Below are 23,216 nucleotides of genomic sequence, written 5' to 3' on the forward strand. Positions count from 1 at the left end.
AAGGCCCCAAACCCAAATATATAGGCCAAAATGGCCCATTAGCATTAATTTTTGAAATATTTAGCAACAGAGCACTGTTTCGGAAATAATTAGGGAAATACCACTTTTTCTGGTACTCGAGCATGGTGAGCTCGAGTACCATCTTTTCATTGGTCAAACATCTTCTCAAAAAAAAAAAAAAAAACGCCGCTATAGGGCCCGAAAACGTCACTATAGGGCTTAAAAACACCACTATAGGGCCCCTTAAACCTGTTATGGGACCTAAAAAAAATTTTTGCAGGAAAACGCCGCTATAGGGCCCAAAAACGTCACTATAGGGCTTAAAAACGCCACTATAGGGCCACTTGAACCTGTTATGGGGACTTATAAAAAAAAATTTTGCAGGAAAACGCCGCTATAGGGCCCGGAAACGTCACTATAGGGCCCCTTAACCTGGTATGGGGGTTTAAAAACGCCGCTATAGGGCTCGAAAACGTCACTATAGGGCTTAAAAACGCCACTATAGGGCTCCTTGAATATGGGGCGACAGTGAATTAAAAAAACATGGTACTCGAGCTCACCAAGCTCGAGTACCAAAAAAAGTGGTATTTCCCTAATTATTTCCGAAACAGTGCTCTGTTGCTAAATATTTCAAAAATTAATGCTAATGGGCCATTTTGGCCCAAATATATATATATTAACGAAAGACTCAAAATATATTGATACAGAAATCAAGAGCCTCGTCCAGTTGTGTGTTCCTAGTCAGGTTTAAAGCTTTCACACAGCATTTAGAGTTACCGGCTTTTGTATATTGTGAGTTGTGGGATATTAAACCTTGGTCTTCATTTTCTGGCTTGTGTGTGTTAGTCTGTCAGTCTGTTTCTAAAAAAAAATAAAAATAAAAAATAAAAAAATCAAGAGCTTAGCTCAAGAGAGTTTTTTTTTTTTTTTTTTAGAGAGAAGAGAGTTTGTTTTTCTTTTTATTTATTAGTCTGAATGGAAGATCTTCCGTTTGGTATTGCCCCTATTGTTTTTGCAGGTTATCCACAATCTTAATAAAGTTTTTGCAGGCTTGGTCCTGATTCTCTATAAAAAAAAAAAAAAAGAAAAAAAAAAAGAAAAAGAAAAAAGTCTTAGCTCAACTGTGACTTCTTCTTGTTTACAAGTTTCAATCCTCCCATCTCAAGTATTAATTTTTTTTTTTTTTTAGTGTGTAAAGGAAAAAAAACAAAAAATGTCCTTAAAATAAAAAACAGTTTTAATGATATTTTTATGTGAAAAATAAATAAACAGAGAAGTCCAATTTTTATTTTATTTTAGTTTTTTTATAGAATGCAGAGAAGTCCAACTTTAATTATAGGAGTCAATGTTGGGTTTGAGCTAGGGGTGACAAATGGGTGGGTTTGGGCTAGGCATAATTGGGTTGGATATATAAAACCCATTTACCCATTTAAATCCCATTTAACTAATTGCTTCTAACCCAAGTCCAACCCAACCCAATTATTATGGGTAAACCCCAACTCACCCAATTACCCAATTATCAAAATTACCAAAATGCCACTAAAGTGAAAATGACCAAAATACTCTAAAATCTTCAAAAATGACCAAAATACCCCTTAAAAACCTAAAAATGACCAAAATACCCCAAAAACCTAAAAATGATCAAAATACCCCAGAAACCCAAAAAATGACCAAAACATCCCCGAAACCCAAAAAATGACCAAAATACCCCTGAAGCCCAAAAAATTACCAAAATACCCCCAAAATCTAAAAATACCGCCAAAACATAAAAAATGACCAAAATACTCCCAAAACCCAAAAAATTACCAAAATACCCCCGAAACCCAAAAAATTACCAACGTACCCCCGAAACCTAAAAATTACCAAAATACCCCCAAAATCTAAAAAATGACCAAAATACACCCAAAACCCAAAAAATTACCAAAATACCCCCGAAACCCAAAAAATGACCGAAATACCCCCGAAACCAAAATATGACCAAAATACCCCTAAAACCTAAAAATTACCAAAATAATCACAAAACCTACAAAATGACCAAATACCCCCAGGAATCCAAAAAATGACCAAAATACCCTTGAAACCTAAAAATTACCAAAATACCCCCAAAACCCATAAAATGACCAAAATACGTCCGAAACAAAAAAATGACCAAAATACCCCCCGAAACATAGAAAATGACCAAAATACCCCTGAAACTCAAAAAATGACCAAAATACCCCCAAAACCTAAAAATGACCAAAATACCCCCAAAACCCAAAAAATGTCCAAAATACCCCCGAAACCTAAAAAATTACCAAAATAGTCTCGAAGTCTAAAAATTAACCAAAATAACGCCGAAACCTAAAAATGACCAAAATACCCCTGAAACCTTAAAAATGGCCAAAATAACCCCGAAGCCAAAAAATTGACCAAAATAACTTAGAAACCAAAAAATGATCAAAATACCCTCGAAATCTAAAAAATGATCGAAATACCCTCGAAACCCAAAAATTAACTGAAATACCCCTTGAAACCTAAAAAATGACTAAAGTACCCCTGAAACCTAAATATGACCAAAATAACCCCTAAACCTTAAAATGACCAAAATATCCTCGAAACCTAAAAAATGACAAAAATGGCCCTTAAACCTATAAGTCGATAAAAATAAACCCTAAATCAAAAAAAAATTACCCAAATCCCTCCTAAAACTAAAAAGTGACCAAAATACTCCCTAAACATAAAAAATGACCAAAATACCCCCTAAATCTAAAAATGACTAAGATAGCTCGGAAACCTAAAGAATGATTGAAATATCCCCAAAACCTAAAAAGTTATTAAACGACCTCCAAAACCTAGAAAATTACAAAAAATGGCCCCAAAATCTAAAAGTTAAAGAAACACCCCTAAAACCTAAAAAATTAGTGACATTCCCTCAAAACCTACAAAATGACTGAAATACTCTTAAAACCTTTAATTTAATGAAAATACCCTTGAAACATCCAAAATACCCCAAACCCCTATTTTGGTAATTTTAGAGGCTTTGGGTGTATTTTGTTCATCTTATAGGATTAGTGGTATGTTGGTCATTTTAGATATTTTGAGGGGTATTTTGGTCGTTTTATAGGTTTAGATGTATTTTGGTCGTTTTAGGGGTTTCAGGGTATTTTTGGTAATTTTAGAGGTTTTAGGTTGTTTGTGGCCATTTTAGAGGTTTTGGGTTTGTTTGGGTCATTTCAAAGGTTTAGGGGTATTTTTGTCACTTTATAGGTTTAAGGGTATTTTGGTCATTTTTTAAGTTTCATGGGTATTTTAGTAATTTTTTAGGTTTAGGGGGTATTTTCGTCATTTTTAGATTTCTAGATTATTTTGATCAATTTTTAGGCTTCGAGGTTATTTTGGCCATTTTTAGGTTTCGAGGGTATTTTTGTCATTTTTTAGGTTCGGGGATATTTTGGTCATTTTTTAGGTTTTGGGGTTATTTTGGTCATTTTTTAGGCTTTGGGGATATTTTGCCCATTTTTTAGGTTTTAGAGAGATTTTGGTAATTTTTAGGTTTTGGGGGTATTTCGATCATTTTTAGGTTTTAGGGGTATTTTGGTCATTTTTTGGATTTCAGGGGTATTTTGGTAATTTTTAGGTTTCGGGGGGTATTTTGGTAACTTTTTGGGTGTCAGGGGTATTTTGGTCATTTTTTGGGTTTCGGGGGTATTTTGGTAATTTTTAGGTTTCAGGGGGTATTTTGGTAATTTTTTGGGTGTCGGGGGTATTTTGGTCATTTTTAGGTTTCTAGATTATTTTGATCAATTTTTAGGCTTCGAGGTTATTTTGGCCATTTTTAGGTTTTGAGGGTATTTTTGTCATTTTTTAGGTTTTGGGGTTATTTTGGTCATTTTTTAGGTTTTAGAGAGATTTTGGTAATTTTTAGGTTTTGGGGGTATTTCGGTCATTTTTAGGTTTTAGGGGTATTTTGGTAATTTTTTGGATTTCAGGGGTATTTTGGTAACTTTTTGGGTGTCGAGGGTATTTTGGTCATTTTTTGGGTTTCAGGGGTATTTTGGTAATTTTTAGGTTTCAAGGGTATTTTGGTAATTTTTTGGGTGTCGGGGGTATTTTGGTCATTTTTTGGGTTGAGGGAGCATTTTGGTCATTTTGTAGGTTTTGGAGTTATTTTGGTAATTTTTAGGTTTTGGGGGTATTTTGGTCATTTTTTGGATTTTGTGGGTATTTTGGTAAATTTTAGGTTTCGAGGGTAATTTGGTCATTTTTTGGGGTTCGGAGGTATTTTGGTCATTTTTTGGGTTTTGGGGGGTATTTTGGTAATTTTTAGATTTTGGAGGTATTTTGGTAATTTTCAGGTTTGGGGAGTATTTTGGTCAATTTTATGGTTTTGGGGGTATTTTGGTCATTTTGTAGGTTTTAGGGATATTTTGGTCATTTTGTAGGTTTTGCAACCCAGACCCAACAGAGAAGAAAAAGAGTTTTAGGCAGCTCCCTGATGTCGAAGATCAGAAGAAACGGCATACCCAGGTCCCATTAGCTTCGCCAGAGTCTGGGTCTCTTCCCTTGACCTCCGATTGGTCCCCTCCACATCGGAAAACCCAAAAATGAACCCCCCTGTCGCTCTCGCCGGCACTGCCATAGTCAGCAGCGACCCAAAAACCACCGTCACCCTCGCTAGCGCCGTTGCTGACATCGACGACCCAGCAACTAACCTCGCACTACAGCTCGAGCTCTCCTCTTGTACCAACGTTGCCTGACCATCGTGTGGCTCTTTTAAATATCCGGGTTTGACCAAAGTGCCCTCAAGTGATAAAATGGTCTCCACGGGCTGGGCTTTGGCAAGCCCATCAGATTGGATTATAAGTTCAGGCCCGCCACTTAAAACTCTGGGCCAACTGAACTCATTTATATCCATACAAGTTACAGAACGTTTCCCTCCCTCAGGCTTACACACTTTCAGAGCCAAAGTAGCAGGAGTCAGTTTAAAAGTGAAAGCCCGCGTGGGTCTGCCATTGGTGACTGAAACATTGCCATTTAAGACCAAACCATTTACTGTAGGGACTCTAGGAATCCCGCTCTGCCCCAGATTTGCTCCAACTTTTTCAAAATTCCTAAACTTTTGCTAATGACCATAAGCAGACAAAAGGTTCTCACTCCGGTCACCACCAGCAAACTGACCACCTCCACCACCACCATTTTTGGAGGATGCTTTAGCCATAGAAACCGATTTAGCACTGATAAAAAAATTCCTCATTTCTCTCTGAAACAAAGACCAACCTGCACGATTGGAGTTTGCTGGTATCATAACACACCCACAGCGAGTCCCACCATAGTATTTAGCTATGACCACAAAAACACCAACCTTATTCGACCTCCCATAAAATTCCAACAACTTGTTATTTTCCTGGAAATGTTTGCAAATGAGAACTTTCCCCAGAACCCAATCACGAATATCAGCAAAACAAGAAAGGATCCACTCCAATCCTTTACGTCCTACCCAAATAGTGTGCTTGACGTGCCGGCTGCTCTCATGAATAGCATACGAGCCATGTTGCCCACCATAGAAAGAAAAAGAGAAAAACTTTGCATCAATACGAAAAGGAATCTTACTCCCCCCCTGAACCAATAAAGATGGAGTGGTATTAAGGTTTGAAGCTGGTTTGGTATCAATTTTAGATGGGGAGATAACGGGTAATAGTGGAGGTGTAGGGACAGAAGGTTTATTAGGCAAAGTGGATGGTAGTAGGGGGTATGACAATGGGCATAAACTAGAAGGGAAAGAGGGATGACAAAAAGTGTAAGAGGGCAGACCAAAAGGTGGGAGTTGAGGTGGAAAAAGAAAAGGATAGGGAGGGAGGGAATTGGTATGTGGGACAACTGGTGGTATACAAGGGAAGAGAGAGGGAGTTGGGGGGGGGGGGGGGGGGTGTTGGTGGTGAGGGTGAGGGTGAGGGTGAGGGTGGGGGAGGGAGAGAACACATACCTCAGATTACAACCTTGGACAATTGAATTTTTTCCCCCTGTTGCACCATACCTCAATCACTAATCATTATGATAGAAAAATGAATGTAATCTATAGAGGAAATGATATTACATACAACATTCTGTAAATGCTCCAAACAAAAGATATGTTTGAGACAAACTGATGTATCATCAAGAAGATTTTGTCATACAAGAATCAAATTAACGATTTGGATGTTTAGAAATTATCCAAGTGAAAATCTGAAAAGAAAAAAGGTATCATTTATCCAACAACAGCTAAATGACTCAATATTTATTAAGTATTTCAAAGCAAACCAGGACCTTCTGGGACCAACCACCACAGATTACCAAAGGTTGATTTGCCATCAAACCCACCAATTAATAGATGACGTGAACCAATAGATGTCATAGAGTGGTATGCCCGAGCAGCAGGGGGCTCGTTGCCAGCCAGTAAGCGCTTCCATTGTGCATACACTTATTTGCCAAAAAGAAACACAAATTTTTCAATAAACAACTATATATGAAACAGTAATTTCTACAGCTTGTTTCATCCCTGCCAGCAAAATTTCACAGATGAAATGCTGAAATTGGTTTTACATGTGTTGTTTTTATTGATATTATTATCATTTCTTTAAATATAAAAAAATAATTAAAAAAAAAACAAAAAGAGGTAAAAATCATCATGTGAAAGTTGCAAGCATATCATATATCCGATACTATCTATCATTGTATCCACTTTTCAGTTCCGCTGGTAACAAAAGGACCATAAAAAATAGTCATACATGTTTCTTCATCAAAGAAGTCTGTAAATTACACGTTGTGTGTTGCTTATTTCTAAAACAAGTTATGAGAAATCTATGTTACAACATTGGGGCTTTTCCATGAAACCAAAGAATGCATGCATTATTGTCAGATAATCAAAACCATTTTTGGCTACATGTTTGAACAGCGCCCACTAGGTATCTTGTGAGATGCATGTCCGTGGAGACAAGAAGTAGAAAAAAAGAGAAATGTTGTCACTGATGTCCTTTAATCTATCGTTCTAAAAATAACCTCCCTCACACCACTATTTTTTATTTTTGAATTTAAAAGGTAAAATGTAATTTCACATGTAAATGTCACACTTCGAAGAAAACTGTATAAAAAATAAAACAAACAACTTTATACAGGTAATAGTCAGAATATTTATAGCATGAACAATATAGAATGTTCATTAACATCATGATGACACATCCAGCACATATCTGCTAGGAATCCAACCAACAAAGTCGTTAAGCACTCACCCCGATCTAAAACAATGCAGTCATTGTAATAAATGTCATAATAAATCAACCAACCACCAGTCCCATGCGCTCCAAATAACAAAAGCTGCAAAGAAAAAATTTTAGCAGTAACGTTTAAGGAACTGTAAGGAAAAAAGTTTCAGCACTGACACAACAACACAAGAACAGAAATCAACAAGGAGAATATAAAGGCTGCTGTCCTGCTGAAGATGTCGTAACATAGTGCCCTCCAGAGGTCATAGTATGACCACAGCGAGAAGGAGCTTCACCTGGAAGCTTCAACTGGGTCCATCCAGGTGTTTCATTTTCTTCCTTCCACAACAAAGAAATGACATAAATTCAACTTAATTTACAAAAGAACTTCTAATAGAACTATTTTTATTATTCTCTAACACTCAAGAACTGACTGAGAAATATCACTTCAAAAAAAGCATATGCAGGCAAGGATTTCTTATAGGCACTTATTAGAAGACAGAAATACACCTCATTGTCAAATAATCATGGACTTCTCCACAAATTAAATTCAGAGAATAGTTTCTTAATAGTATTTATCATAAATAAATTTACATGATACATCCATTAATCTATAGAAGAGATTCATTCATTTTACGCATGTTTCCAAATTCTCTCTCGTTATAATGCAATCATCTAAGAGATTAAAAATATTGTGACTTTTGGCCCCTCCATTTATTTATAAGTAAATTTTGGCTCCAAGAAGAGAGGAAACAAGTGATTCAAACTAGTCCCTCTGCTTCATGTGGCATGGTCCCCAGCCCCTCCAATCAAGAGTTACAATTTTTTTTTTTAACACGTACAAGCATATTTTAGGAAAGCCTAAAGTACAAACCTATCATAACAAGTCTTCAACGAGTCTATTATTAATTTATTACTCGTATAGGCTTGCCATTACTAACATGACAAGTTTGTCACACTAGCTCCATAATAAAAGTGGGAAACAACAACAACCAAAATTTCTCTATGGTGGAGGTGAGTAAGATGATGTACGGTGGGTATCCGTTCCATTCACAGCCTATGTTTTGGGATGGACACGTGGACGGTCAGCATTACCCGGTAGAAGGTGACGGGCGGTGTGTACGAGGCCCGGGAACAAATTCACCGCCGTATGGCTGACCGGCGATTACTAGCGATTCCGGCTTCATGCAGGCGAGTTGCAGCCTACAATCCGAACTGAGGACGGGTTTTTGGGGTTAGCTCACCCTCACGGGATCGCGACCCTTTGTCCCGGCCATTGTAGCATGTGTGTCGCCCAGGGCATAAGGGGCATGATGACTTGACGTCATCCTCACCTTCCTCCGGCTTATCACCGGCAGTCTGCTCAGGGTTCCAAACTCAAAAGGGTACGTGAATCACAACGCTCCTAGCACTTCTTACGGGTATGTGAACAAATGTTCCCCCACGCGCACCCCATGATGCGCCTCAGATGTTCAGCGACGAAAATCCCAACGCTTGTTCCATCGTGTGAAAAATCAACGGTTCAAAACGTAGGATCAAGATCATGAATTCATGATGTACTTGTTATTCCAAAACGTGTAAATAAAGTTGGGGTAAAACAAATATATGTAGAGAGGGAGAAAAGGACCAAAAAGGACATGGTAAATATTGAGATTTGCAGATGAGGACAAATTAATAGAATTGGGGAGGGGACTTTTGACTCTTTTCTTTTTTTTTTAGGTTAATTGTAATCGGCTCTTGCTTGGCCTATTCAAGTTGTTGTTTGTGCTAGTGTTTCTAATGGACATGTCGTGCTTTACTTCCCATCATTGCCCACGACTCCACAGTTATACTAATACTCAAATCCGGAACATCAGATTAAAAGCTGAGTTCTTTTTTTTTCTTTTCTTTTTTAATCATTGTTTTATTTTTATTATTATTATTATTACTTTTTTTTTTTTTTGAGTTTGGCTTCATTTTTTATGTACTAATTTTTTTTGTTTTGTTTATCTTCTTAAAAACACAACCTATGATCACCTATAAAATATAATTAAGAAAAGCAAAAAAAAAAAAAAAAGTGTGAACAAAACAGTAATATTAGAAATACCCAGAAAGCTAAATCCAGAGAATTTGAAAGAAGGATAGGGAAAACACAGATTAAGAACAAAGCCAAGATCAGAAAAAGCAAAAAAAAAAAAAAAAAAAAAAGTACCAATATCGGAGACCACGACATCGCTGAGAAATTTCTTGTCAACAAGTCCACCGAACACGACCACCTTCGATTTGCCGATGTTGACCGCGGTGTGACCACTGAGAATATCCCAAAAAAGTCAATCAAGAAGCAATCTTGGAAAATAATACAAAATGTCAAAAACAGAGAGAGAGAGAGTGCCTGCCGTTAATTGAAAATTAAAAAAAAAAAAAAAAAAACTGATATTAAAAAAAGAAAGAAAACATTTAAGTGATGAAAACCCAATTCGGAACTGCTGCCAATACCGATAAAACCACGGCGAACAAAGCAAGACCGATATACTGTTAGAGGATCTTGCTCTGAGGTCTTGGTGGGTGTCAAATCTCCGCCACGAGGCGAAGGTTTGGTACTGGCCTTGGCTCACGAAGTTGCCCTCTAGCAATTACTCTATCTCTTGCTTGGCGCGTGGCTTGGAGATGTCGATGGACGCGTATTTGAGGAGCATGGAGTTGAAGTTGAGGACATGGGTTTTCTACTGCGGGGACCACGCGCTAAGGCTGAGGTTGACGTCGGCGTGAAAGCTGACGGTGGCGGCGAAGACTATGAGGAGGAGAATGCTGAATAGAGGGCGGACGAAGCGGAAGCTGACGTGTACAGTTTGATTTTTGTTGGGTCAGGGTCAAATCCATTGTCTTCTTCAGTTTTAGGAGTGTTCTTGGACATTGGAAGAGATGGGATGTTGAAAGATTGAATCTTGGCATGAAATGGTGGAAAATAGCTGAAACTTTTTTTGTGAGAGATTGATGAGTAGCTAGTTTCTTGATGTGGTTGTGGGAGTTTTGTTGTTATTGTGTTTTGGATTTACAATGTGGAGGATTTGGTTTGAGAAGTGTGTAGGATATTTACAAGCTTTGTCAGTGAGTGATTTGGGTACGGAATGATTCCTTAGTGTTTTTTTTTAATTTTTTTTAATTTTCTTTAAATTCCTTTTTTTTTTTTTTTTAAGATAAAGTCAAAACAACGTATTTTTGACTCAATTAATGACAAAACGTAACTGAAATTTAATGGAGTATTAAATTGACAACAATTAAAAGTTAGAGGATTGAAATGACAAAACTGAAAGTTAGAAGACTGAAATAAAAAAGACTGAAAGTTAAAGGGTCAGTTTTACATTTTTGCCTAAATATATTGTAAAAAATTTTAAATGTTGTATCATTTTGTTGTTGTCATAATATTTCTATAATTATTGAGATATAAAAAAAAAAATGTTAAGTGCATAATATTTTCATATAAATTTTCCAATAAATTTTAGATATCATTTTTTATTGATTCAGGGATCAGATGGTATGTGGGTAGCTTAGAGGAAGCTCTCTATTCTCCCAACTTTTCCTAGGTTTGTGCAATGGAGGTCACATGAGAGAGGTCTGTTGCTATGGGATAAGAGTGTGAGAGAAGAGCCAAAGAAAAAGAAGGAGAGATCATGAATGAAAAAAATAAAAATGAAAATAAAAGTAAATCTGGTAGGTAGTGTCTCGATCAAATCAGCACAACTTCTTACATTATTTAATATATGATATTGTCATTCAAAATTGTTATTTAAGAACTGAAAATTACTCCTCAAAAGTTCATTAAATACGTAATTCAAAATCCAAAAAATCAGTCCATCATTTATTTTCAAAAAAAAATCTGGAAAATTAGATTCAAAGCTGAGGTTTTTTTTTTTTTTTTTTTTAATCATTGTATTATTTTTTGTGTGATTTTGTTTTTGAGTTTGGCTTCCTTTTTGTTGTAGTAATTTTTGTGTGTGTGTGTTTTTTTTTTTTTTTTTTTTTTTTTTTTTATCTTCTAAAAAATTACCCAAGATCACCTCTATGATATATAATAAATAAATAAATAAATAAATAAAGGAACAAAACAATAATATTGGAAATATCTAGAGAGCTAAATCAAAAGAATTTGATAGAATGATAAGAAAGCACATATTAAGAACAAAGCCAAGATCAGAAAATGAAAAAGGAAAAAAATAAAAAGTAGTACCAATCAAAATTATTAAGCTTGGAGAAACCTGGCTCATTGGTCAAACCGTAAACCCGTTGACCTGACACCTGGACCAATCGAGAGTTTCAATGGACCCTTTCTACATATGACCCAGTCAAACTTAACAGCTTGGGTTTGTGAAATTTATAAAATTATATCTATAGGTCTACTTTATTGACTTTTTTTATTATTTTATGAGTTATAATATGATAATTAAAAAATAAAAATAAAAAAACTAAAGAATTAAAAAATAAAAAATTTGCACTTTTCTATCTACCTACTTACCTCCAAGACTCTCATCCTATCATAAGACTACCATATTATTGTGAAACCTTGATTTTGAATTATAATTGCTAATTTAATTTAGGCATATGCCTATTTTTTTAATTTACATATTTATGTTATGATTTCTTAAACGCACACACATTTAGAGATATATATATATATATATATGTATGTATGTATGTATGTATGTATGTATTTTTTTTAAAAAATTTATTTGGCCTTACAATTCGACTAGTAACCTACTAGTTGAACTGGTGTCCTAGTGACCTGACTCATATACTAGGTCAATGTCCAAACCGGATTTAATAACCATGGTACCAATATCATGTAGACCACGATATTGCTAAGAAACTTCTTGCCTACGAGTCCATTGAACACCCACCTTGATTTACAAATGTTGACCGCGCATTACAAAAAATGGACCAATAGTGGCATTTCAAAACCATCGTTATAGGTCTCAAAATCACTACAATAGGTCCAGTTAGGCTATGCCAACACTTTCTATGTTGGCGCTTTCAAGTGTCAACTTAGAAGTGACATAATAGTCACAAGTGGGCTGTACTGGCACTTTTCAAACCGCTGGTATAAGTCCCTGTGGTTTTTTGAAGCCATACCGGCAATTTCTAAAACTGTTGGAATAACGCACAAGCTATCCTAGCGGTTTGAAATAGTAGTTATAGGTTTTCTTTTTTTTTTTTTTTTTTTTTTTTTTTTTTGAATATAGGCTTTAGCGGCAAAGTGCCACCGAAATAAGAAGAAGAAGCTTGAACCTAGTAATGCATTTTTGTCCTCTCTCTCTCTCTCTCTCTCTCTTTGTGGATTTTTGGTGTCACTTATTGGTCTAAGGTTTAAATGAAGAAGCAACTATCAATCCAATTTTTTCATAAATTTATTTCGCAATTTGCTATGATTGAACTTCAATGGTGGTCATCACCCCTCTATTGCTCCAATTCAAATTTAACAATTGAGTTGTGAAAATAAATAAAGACATAAATAAATAAAATGTACTAAAATCCATCCTCAATTATGCTTTATGCCTACGTGCATTTAGTCCAAAGAATTAGAAATTATTAGATCCATTGGGAGGACTACTTTAGTGGTCCTCCCAACTTTGGGTGCAACGGGTTTCAGAGGGGTACGCCTTGGCCAAGTGGATCGGGGCGGAGAAAGAAAAATGGAGTTGCAACCTAGATTAGGCCTATGAACCATAAATACAGCACCTTTCGTGGAAGGACTAATCTACTACTAGAGCATGTGTCCAGAGTCTAGATATGGGGATGGGAAGGTATTAAGCACCCAACCCCACCCGACCTATAGGTTAACTTCCACTCATTATGTCTTACGTCTTAATCTCATTAAAGGTACATTCAACTTTCACCATTCTAGACTCACACACACACTAGTATACATTTAATCATACAACATAGTAGTTTCACCCCAAAATCCTAACTTACATCTATCATGCATCTAATCACATCTCAAACTCTAGCATACATCTATTACACATGGCATCATATAATATTCAAGGCAGAAACATAGACATGGCAGCAATCAAACATGTTATAGGCATCTAAACATCAAGAACACATCATTTAACCAAGCATGTTTGTACTCATCAATAAAAGGAAATGCATGTTCATATGAATGCATGACTTACCTCACTGCATCACAATACCTATGCGTCAATGCATGGTCATATCATATGCATGTTCATGGAAAAACAACAAAATTGGAAGATAAAACCCTAATCTAGCATGTTAAGAACAATCAAAGCAAACAAAATGGAAGCAAAGACTCAAAAGCATAAAATAAGACAAGGTAGAGGCATATTATATAAGTGAAACAAATAAGCAAAAAAAAAAAATGTTTAGATTAGGGTTTCTAGGCATGAGTATGCGTGCGGATACATAGGGTCTATGTGCGCAACCCAATTGTATGCGTACACATATTTCGAGTATGCGTGCGCATGCAAAAAACATGCATACACATACATGCCCTAAAACCCTAACCCAGAAACATAATGTAGATATTGTATTTTTTTCCACCCTCGATTTGCATGTCGGACCCCAAAAATTCCAAATATATTAATTTTCTTCCATGGGGCCGCGGAAACATCTAAATTAACATGGTGCAACCCACTCGGGCATCAAGCACTCAAAATGCCATTTCAGGTCAAATTGACCAAAATGCCTAGTCAACCCTGAGTTGACCAAAAATCAAAATTAGTCAAAATCATCCTAATACAACATTTTTTCATGTTTCTACATCAAACTCGAGTTGCTTGATGATTTTCGTTCACTTTAACCAAGTTTGACCTGAGATTGACTCTTTAGGGCTTCAAAAACCCTAATTTTGATTAGACTATCAGAACGGGTTGAAACTAGTGTCGTTGTAAAAATTATTGAATTTATTTTCCAATGATTATTCATAGGTCGAAATCGGAGTTAAAATGGTTGAGATATCCCGAAAACCGTATAAATCGCATCAACTCGCTTCCCGAGGCCATAACTTTTGATCCAATTGTCAGAATTTCAATTTCTTTAGTGTTCTGGAAACTAGGTATCTAGACCTTTCTAGGAATATCAAGATTAGCTTAATTAGAGTTTGAGAAGGTCTTTAAATATGCATCCGAAACCAAAGTAGGGAAGGAGTTGGGATTACTAATGTCAGCATTAGACCTGGCCACTAATGGGCACTAGAAGCTGAATAGTCATTAAATGTTTATAAATACCCCCAGATTTCAAAAAAAAAAAAAAAAAAAAAACAATGATTTTGGGCATTTTGGAGCACTTTTCTGGGTAAGGTTCTTTCTCTTTACCTCTTAAATTCTCTCCCAAACACATCCAAAAACCTTTGATTCCTCTCTTTTCTCAACAATCAAGAGGTAGTGTTCTTGCTCTCTTTTTCCTCTCTTTGGTCTTAGGACCTTGGATTTGAGATTCTAAGGGTGTAGATATAGCTTTTTAGTTACAATCATCCCATTTCAGATCACAGTCCAATTCTTTTGGAGGCGGAGGGAATGGCAAGGGAGAAGAGTCCTTTTAGGTTTGAAAACATGTGGTTGAAGACAAATGGGTTTGTGGATAAAGTTTAATTCTAGTGGAATCGGCATTCATTTGTAGGTACACCTAGTTTTGTGCTTGCCAAGAAACTAAAGGCATTGAAGGAGGACATAATTCAGTGGAATCGTTGAGAGTTTGGTAATGTAGATCGTCAAAAGAAACAATTGCTGGAGGAGTTGAAGATTTTAGATGCTAAGGAAGAGGAGCTTGGACTCACTAATGGGAGAAATGTTATAGGGCAGATTTGAGGTCCAAGATGGAGCATCTTCTTTCTTTGGAAGAAATTTCTTGGAGACAAAAATCTAGGATGTTATGTATTAAGGAAAGGGATAACAATGCCAAATTCTTATACAAGATGGCAAACTCCCAAAGAAGGCATAAGAACCTGAGGATTTTGGAGGTGGGTAGGGTGGTTTTTGAGGAGAAATCTGAGGAAACTACTCAGGTAGTACATTTTTATAAAAACCTGTATAAGGAGTTTGAGGGGTGGAGGCCTTTTGTGGAAGGCTTGGAGTTTGATTGTATTAGGGATATGGAGAGGGTTTGGCTTGAAAAAAAGTTTGAGAGAGAGGAGATTTTTCAAGTTGTTAGAGACTTGGAAAGAGACAAAGCTCCAAGTCTGAATGGGTTTACTATGACTTTTTATCATCATTGTTGGAGAGTAGTGGAAAAAGACGTCTTAGCGGTCTTTGATGAGTTTTTTTTAATATTGTAAGTTTGAAAAATCTCTTAATGCTATTTTCATTCCTTTAATTCCAAGAAAGAATGATACCTCTAATATTAGAGATTTCTGGCCTATTGGCTTGGTGGGAAGTGTGTATAAAATTTTTGCTAAGGTTTTGGCAAATCGTATAAGAATGGTTTTAGATTAGTTGATCTCTGAAACTCAGAATAGCTTTGTGGGTGGGAGAAAAATCCTTAATTCGGTTCTTATTGCTAATGAATATGTTAATAGCCGAGTGAAGAGTCGGGTTCCTGGGGTCATATGTAAACTTGATGTTGAGAAAGCCTACGATTATGTGAATTGGGAGGCTCTTCTGGATTTGTTGAATAGGATGGGTTTTGGGGTGAAGTGGTGTAAGTGGATTCGTATTTGTATATCCACAGTTCAGTTCTTTGTCTTGATTAATGTATCTCCAGCTGATTTTTTTGGTAGCTCAAAGGGCTTAAGACAAGGGGATCCGCTATCTCCTATTATGTTTTTGATTATGATGGAGGTTTTCAGTAGGATGTTGAGAAGAGTGGAGGGAGTTGGGTTAATCCGTGGTTTTAAAGCTAAGGGTAGGAGGGGTGATGGGGAATGTGTTTCACATCTATTGTTTGCAGATGATACTATTCTTTTTTGTAATGCAGATGTGGAGCAAATTCTTCACATTTGGTTGTTGTTACTTTGTTTTCAGGCTGTGACAAGTTTGAAGGTTAATGTACAGAAGAGTGAAATGGTTCCAATAGGGGAGGTAGATGATGTGCATGCTTTGGCTGAAATTTTGGGCTGCAGAGTTGGAACTTTACCCATGTCTTATCTTTGCATGCCATTGAGGGCTTCACATAACTCTCCTTCAATTTGGAATCCTATCTTGGAAAAAATTAAGCGGAAGTTGGCCGAGTGGAAGAAGTTGTATTTGTTTAAGGGGGGTAGATTGATGTTACTTAAGAGTAAGTTATCTAGTCTTCCTACCTATTTTCTATCGCTATTCACCATTCCTATTTATGTGGCTAATAGAATTGAAAAATTGTAAAGGGATTTTCTATGGAGTGATAGCAAGACTCCTCTGGTAGGATGGGATAAAGTTTGTGCACCCATAGCCAACAGTGGTTTAGGTATAAGGAAACTTACTACTTTCAATAAGGAATTATTGGGGAAATGGTTGTGGTAGTTTGGGAAGAAGAAGAATTCGCTGTGGAGGAAGGTGATAGCTTCAAAGTTTAGGGAAGAGTGGGGGGGATGGACTTCTAAGTTAGGTAGGGGAGTTTATGGGTGTGGTTTGTGGAGAGGTATTCGTATGGGTTGAGAGAATTTTAGCAAAAATGCTCAGTTTGTTGTTGGGTTGGGTTGGGGAATAGAGTGAGATTTTGGCAAGATAGGTGGTATGGAGATCCACCTTTCCAAGTGGCTTTCCTTAGGCTGTATGGTATTACTATTGACAGGGAGGTCTCTATAGAAGCTTCTTTGTCAAGGCAAGGGGCGGAGGATAGAAGAATTTGGGATGTTTGTTTTATTCAGGAATTTAATGATTGGGAGATGGATGAAAGGCTGCTGGATGAAGGGCTACATTTTCTTCGTATCTTCGGAGCCAATATTCCTTCAATGGATGTTGGAGACTGGTTGAGATGGAAGTTGAAACCTAATGGGGATTTTGACATCCGGTCATATTATAACAAGTTAGGGGATTCTCCCTCAGTTGTCTTTCCTTGGAAAGGTATATGGAGAGTTAAGGTCCCTAGATGTGTTTCTTTCTTTGTTTGGTGTGTAGTTTGGAATAAGATCCTAACTGGTGATAACCTAAGATTGAGAGGCTTGGATTTTGTGGACTGGTGCATTAAGTGTTGACACTATGGGGAGACGGTGGACCAGTTACTTTTTCATTGCGAGATGACTTATCGGTTATGGAGCTTTGTTTTTATAACTTTTGGAGTGTCATGGGTCATACCTAGATTGATTCTAGATTTACTTTTTGGCTGGTGGAATTGGTTGGGGAAGCATTCATCTCAGATTTGGAATTTAGTTCCGTTGTGCATACTATGGTGATTTTGGAAGAAACGAAATCGACGGACTTTTAAGGATTTGGATAGTTCCGATAATCAGATGCTTGCTTCTTTTAGTGGAACTCTTTTTAATTGGTCTCGGGCTTGGGGACTCACGACTAGTGATTCTCTCCCTTTTTTTCTTAGCTCTCTTTCTCTTTTGTAATTAATCTGTCGTTTGGTTTTCTTTTATGTATTTTCTATGTTTTATTTTTTCCTTCTTGTAATATTTTGGTTTGCTCTGTGCTTTTCTTGCATAGAGTAGCCTTTCGTGTGTGTGTGTGTATATATATATATATCATTCTTCCTTACCAAAAAAAAAAGTACAAAAAGAAAGTGAATCTAAAAAAAGCGGAATGGATTTTGAAGAAGTAAATCTCCACACACAATCAAACCAAAAAACATGGTTGCAAACAAAGCTAAGAGCTTATCCTTAAAAATCACTGAATCTTCAAATATGCGATTATTTCTCTCCCTCCAAATAATCCACATCACAAAATGTGGTACCAAATTCCAAACATTTGAAGAATGCTTCTCCAAACAATTTGTCCAACTGGCTAGTAAGTTGATAACCCTCACAGGTAGAAACCAAGAAACACCAAAAGATCTATGGGCAAAGCTCCATAACTGAGATACCTCACCACAATGTAGGAGTAGATGATCCACTTTCTCCCCATTACATCTACAAAGGCAACACCAATCCATAATAGTAAAGCATCTTTTCCTCAAGTGGTCCATTGTGAGAACCTTCCCCCACGCAGCTGTCCAAACAAAAAAAGACACACGACGTGGAGCCTTCACACCCCAAATACTCTTCCAAGGAAAATTAATAGAGCTAGATCTGCTCAATGCACCATAAAAGGATTTTATATCAAAATCCCCCTTAAACCCCAAACACCACCTCATCTTATATCCACCCTCAGTAGAAGGACTCAGCGACCAATTGGAATGGGGATCTAGGAACCACCTTCGTTCTGATGTACACATGTTTGGTCAATCATGTTTCTCTAGAAACTGTATTAATTAACAATGCACATTTTTCAACCATTTAAAGGAGCTCATGGATACTCAACGCTTGGTAACACATGCCTTCATGTCTCACAAGATTGGGTTGAGATCACAACACTTAGGTCTTCACAAAGCAATATGTGTTTTGTTGGATGGAATACTGTTGTCCCACATGATCCAATAACATGGTCTCCTGAGTTCTTGCCCAATGCAGAAGCCTTGCTCAGAAAGAGGATTTGATACTCTGGCCTCCTCTCATTGTCTTCCACAACATTTCTATGTCAGACAGTAATCCACGAAAATGGAAGTTTGTTAAAGTCGAAGAGGTTGAGGCTTTTCTAAGAGGTAAGTCACTTTGAATGACTTGTTCTATATAACACAATTGGTTGAAAATTAAATTTGAGTAGGCATAAAGCTATACTTGTTAGAAGTTTCTTCTAATCTTGATAACCACAACATAATAAGGACAAAGTTTATTTTGTATTAATTGCTTATGTTCATGATATGCAATATTTGAATCAGTCACAATAATCAGCTTGCCTGTGAATAGTGAAAATTGAGCAAAAAATTAAACAATTAATTACAATGCCATATACTGCATTATAATGGTTTGCCTTGTTATGGCAGAGAAAGGTTTTATAAGGGGAAGAATCAAAGTGTGCTTTGGGAGGCCCTCAGATAAATGTGTTATGGTCATAAAGTTCTTGGGCACTTTCACTGGCCTAGGAGATGCAAAGAAGCTTCATAAGTATTTTGATGAAAATAAGTGCGATAGAGTAGATTTTGAGAGAATAACATCCAACAATGGTAAAAGCAGCAAAAGCTGGGATGCAGGAAACCAAGGAGAAAAGGTGGAGGAACATATTCTGTATGGGTACATGGGTATCGTAGAGGACTTGGACAAAGTAGATTATAACACTAGAAAGTCATGTGTGATCAAGAGTAAGATGGAGATACAGGATCTGGCAAATGCTCCTCTTAGGCCTGATGAGAGGTAGCTGTCCATGAAACACTTTATTACGGATGGTGCTACAATTTTGCGAATCATAGCATGCTTTTTTTTTTTTTTTTTTTGGTAAAAAAAAGTTTGTGGCAAATTTCACTAACCTACCATGAGATTTGGGCTAATGTCAACTAGGTCCAAGATATTTCAAAACAGACCAAATTAGTCCCTAAACTTGAGTTAGCCCCTAACCACCGTTAGACCCGTTAGTTTGTGCCATATTCTCCCTCTCCTCTCTCTAATTCGCTCCTTTGTCAGTCATCCCTCTCTTCTCTTTCTCTCATCTCAATTATTCATATACAGAGATTCAAGACAGCCAAAACAAAAAATTATTCTCTTGTACAAAACCACATGAAACCAACGCAAAAATCCTGAGATTTAGTTTTGAATTCATGAAAATCCTATGCCAAAAATAAAAAGCTTGAGTGAGGGAAATTGTCAATTTTACAAAAAAATTAAGATCTAAAATTATGTCGTACCTATATTTCTCAAGTAGCCGACTGATATGAACAGGCTAGAATGTGGGGCTGGAATGTGTTCAATGGTGGTGGAGGTGTAGATTTCCCATCGTCTTCTAGTAGAAATAGAAGCTTATTTTTTACAAAATCACTACCTCACCACAAAATTGTTACAAAGCCCACTACCGCAAACAAATCTTACACACACTTACTTAGACACATTCATATACATGGAGCATGCGTTATATGAGCTGTACATCCAAAGCCATTTCAAAATCTACCCCAAAATCTCTTTTTCCAAACCCTAAAACACCTAGTTCTCCAGTTTACAAACCAAAATCAAAATCACTAAATCCCTAAAGCCAATAGAAAACCCAATCCCTAAATTAACCAATCACAAAACCAAAGACAAAAGGAGATTTTGGCCATAAATGACCGGAGGAAATAAAGAAGAGTATAAGAAAGATGGAGAGGAGAAGGCAACAATTAGTGGTTATGGTGGCATCATTGAGCTTAGCTACCATCTGTGGTGGTGTGGGCTTCATGGAGCTATGGCTAAGTTTGAGAGAGAGATAACCATCGCAGTGATAGTTCGTGGCAGCTATGGCCTGCTAGAAATTACCATGATATTTTGAGGGATTTGATCTGAATTTCATGTTCTTTATGTTCTTAACATACGTATCAAATTTCGTTTAAATTGGATGTTATTTACTATTTGATCATTTAACTTATTTTTTATATATAACTTTAGATTACAAAAACTTAAAATTATAACATTTATTAAATGACATAATAATTGATTTTTGATCTTCTTGAAATTTGTAAGCATTAAAAATGTAATAAGAACATGTAATCTAACGGTTAGATTTTCAAAATTCACACTCAATATAAAGATATATAATGAGTTTGTAGGGTTTCTCTCCAAACTAGTTTGGAGAGAAACTTTGTTCCTTGGCATTAGCCCAAACCTCAGGATAGGTTAGTGAAATTTACCCAGAAGTTTATCTTAGTGGTTTAGTACTCCTTATGTAAACAGATATTGTCTCTCTTTTTCTTTTTTTATGAATGTGATTCTGTGAACAGATATTGACTTGAAACATTGTTTCCTTTACATAAATATGTTTTGCTTTTAATGATTAGGCTACATTGGACAAGAAGAGCTTCATATGATACCATAAATTCAAATCGTTTTTACATAGATATGACTCTGTAACATAAATTCAAATCGCACGGTCTAGACCTTAATATACATGATTGTTGTGAGGAGAAGTTATTCAACATTTTCCCTTCTATTGTGAACCACTAAAACTTGGGCGTTTTCTTTTTTTATTTTTTTTCCTCTCTCTAAAACCTGGAATGTTTATTGTATATATATTGAAAATAAGCTAAAAATATTGTAACTTAACTAATACATTGTGGTGTTTTCAATAGAGATGCTTATTGTTCAAATCCCCCCTTCCTTTTTAATTATTGAATTATAAAAAATAAAAAATAAATAAAATTAAGAAATTTTGGTTAGGTTCAACAGACCCCCTTCTCCCCTCCAAATAAAATCAACTTCTCTATTAGGACTCACAATGTTGCGGGAGGAGGGGATACCTAAAGAGGTGATAGAGATATGTGATTAAAAGTGTCTTCATGAGCAATGGTGTGACAAAGCCTTAGTTAAATTACCGATTAAACTTTTGGTATATGGTAAATTTAATTATTTAACCAATATTTCTAACACTCCCACTTATGTGTGAGCCAAAACTACATTTTAACAGGTGAGGACTAACACGTGAAAATTTAAATGAGATGTAGAGTGGAGGAGATAGAGATTGTGAGAATTTAAATGAGGCGTAGAGTGGAGGAGACAGAGATCGAACTCAGGATCTTATGCTCAGATACTATGTTAAATTACCGATTGTTCCAAAACTTTTGGGATATGGTAAATTTAATTATTTAACCAATAATTCTAACAACCTTCAAGCTTGAGTTGAGGGCTCTCAAAGATGGGTACTACTTACCTAGAAATTGAACTTGACTCTTTGACCACTATTGATATTATTTGACCAAGCAAGATCATTAATATTTTTTTGAGACTTTTTATAGATGAGTGTGTGTGTCTAATAGGAATGTGAATAAAGCAGGCTTAATCATTTCTATAGAGAGGCTAATGGATGCACGTATGTCCTTTCTAATGTTGTGTGTACAAGTGTTTGTAAAGTTCCACATTGATTAATGATGAGGAGAATGAGTGAATAATACTAATATAACATAGCTGAGCTCATTTACATTGGGCTTAGGCCTTTTAGGTTAAGTGTATTTCAATATTTTATATTAACTACTTAAGGAGTCTCCCTAAGGTATTTATCTTATATTGCACACACAGGGCTAATGTTGTGTATTTTGGAAAGCAAGTATGTAAAATAGGAAAAAAAAATTTATGCTAAAATATACATGAATTTTTTTGTAAATAAAAAAAACCAAATTTTTAATGCTAAAATGTACTTGAGTTTTTAGTCCACAACAACAGCTACAAGCAAATCAAAGCCCAAATGGGCCTTTAGGTATCTCAATAAGAATGGTCTTGTCGCCCACTTGGAAGGTCACAAGCTTATAGAGTGTCCAAGACATTTAAAAAACCCTATTTAATGTGACAAGCTGCTACATAGAGGGTAACATAGCTATTTAATAATTTAATTGTCATATGGTGATATTGAAAATTTTCATTATTGTGTTTAAAAAACAAAAATAAAGCCAATCAACTAATCAAGATCGATTTAACACTAACAAGACTTAATTACCTAAACCTTCCGTCCAAATTTGTGTTCTTTTTTTGATTTGTTTCAGATGTTATTGTGTTGATGGTTTATTGCTTTTTAAGTAATTGTAATGTGATATGAGTTTTTATTATTATTATTTATTTTAATTTAATTGCCAGAGGTTATTAACACATAAACTAGCACATCATTTTGTTAAAAACTTGTAATAGAAGGAGATGGTATCCCTAGCAGTAGTCTTTGAAAACACTAATTCATTCTTATGATCCAATATGAACAATGACAATGAGGAGTCCAAGAAAGGCAGGTCAAATAGGTCATTGTCCTAAAATTATTGCTGACAATGTAAATAACTTTTCATGCATAACAAAAATTCATATATTACAACTCATAATTAAAACTATTAACCACAACAAGACATGTATACTTTAGGTTCAACATACTGCCTTACAGTAGGTCCAAAAGA

The 23,216-nt window shown here is 35.9% G+C and overlaps 1 protein-coding gene across 7 annotated transcripts; it reads right to left on the reverse strand.

Moving 5' to 3' along the window:
• Positions 1-6,042: 6,042 nt before the first annotated feature.
• On the reverse strand, positions 6,043-10,294 carry LOC126722869 (protein GLUTELIN PRECURSOR ACCUMULATION 3-like). 7 transcript variants are annotated; one of them, XM_050426011.1, is made up of 5 exons: positions 9,693-10,294; positions 9,409-9,506; positions 7,245-7,329; positions 6,283-6,435; positions 6,043-6,201 (listed from the first exon to the last, which is right to left on the reverse strand). In XM_050426011.1, the coding sequence occupies exons 2-5, from the start codon at positions 9,427-9,429 to the stop codon at positions 6,179-6,181; spliced, it is 282 nt and encodes a 93-aa protein (XP_050281968.1). In that variant the 5' UTR covers positions 9,430-9,506; positions 9,693-10,294; the 3' UTR covers positions 6,043-6,178. The 7 variants fall into 7 exon arrangements, 4 of the variants coding, with proteins under 4 accessions (XP_050281968.1, XP_050281969.1, XP_050281967.1 ...); XM_050426012.1 differs by having other exon boundaries at positions 9,652-10,294; XM_050426010.1 differs by lacking the exon at positions 9,693-10,294 and adding an exon at positions 7,421-7,552 and having other exon boundaries at positions 9,409-9,624.
• Between the last annotated feature and the right edge of the window lie 12,922 nt (positions 10,295-23,216).

The sequence above is a fragment of the Quercus robur genome, chromosome 4 (genome assembly GCF_932294415.1).
Source record: "Quercus robur chromosome 4, dhQueRobu3.1, whole genome shotgun sequence".
Lineage (NCBI taxonomy): Eukaryota > Viridiplantae > Streptophyta > Magnoliopsida > Fagales > Fagaceae > Quercus > Quercus robur.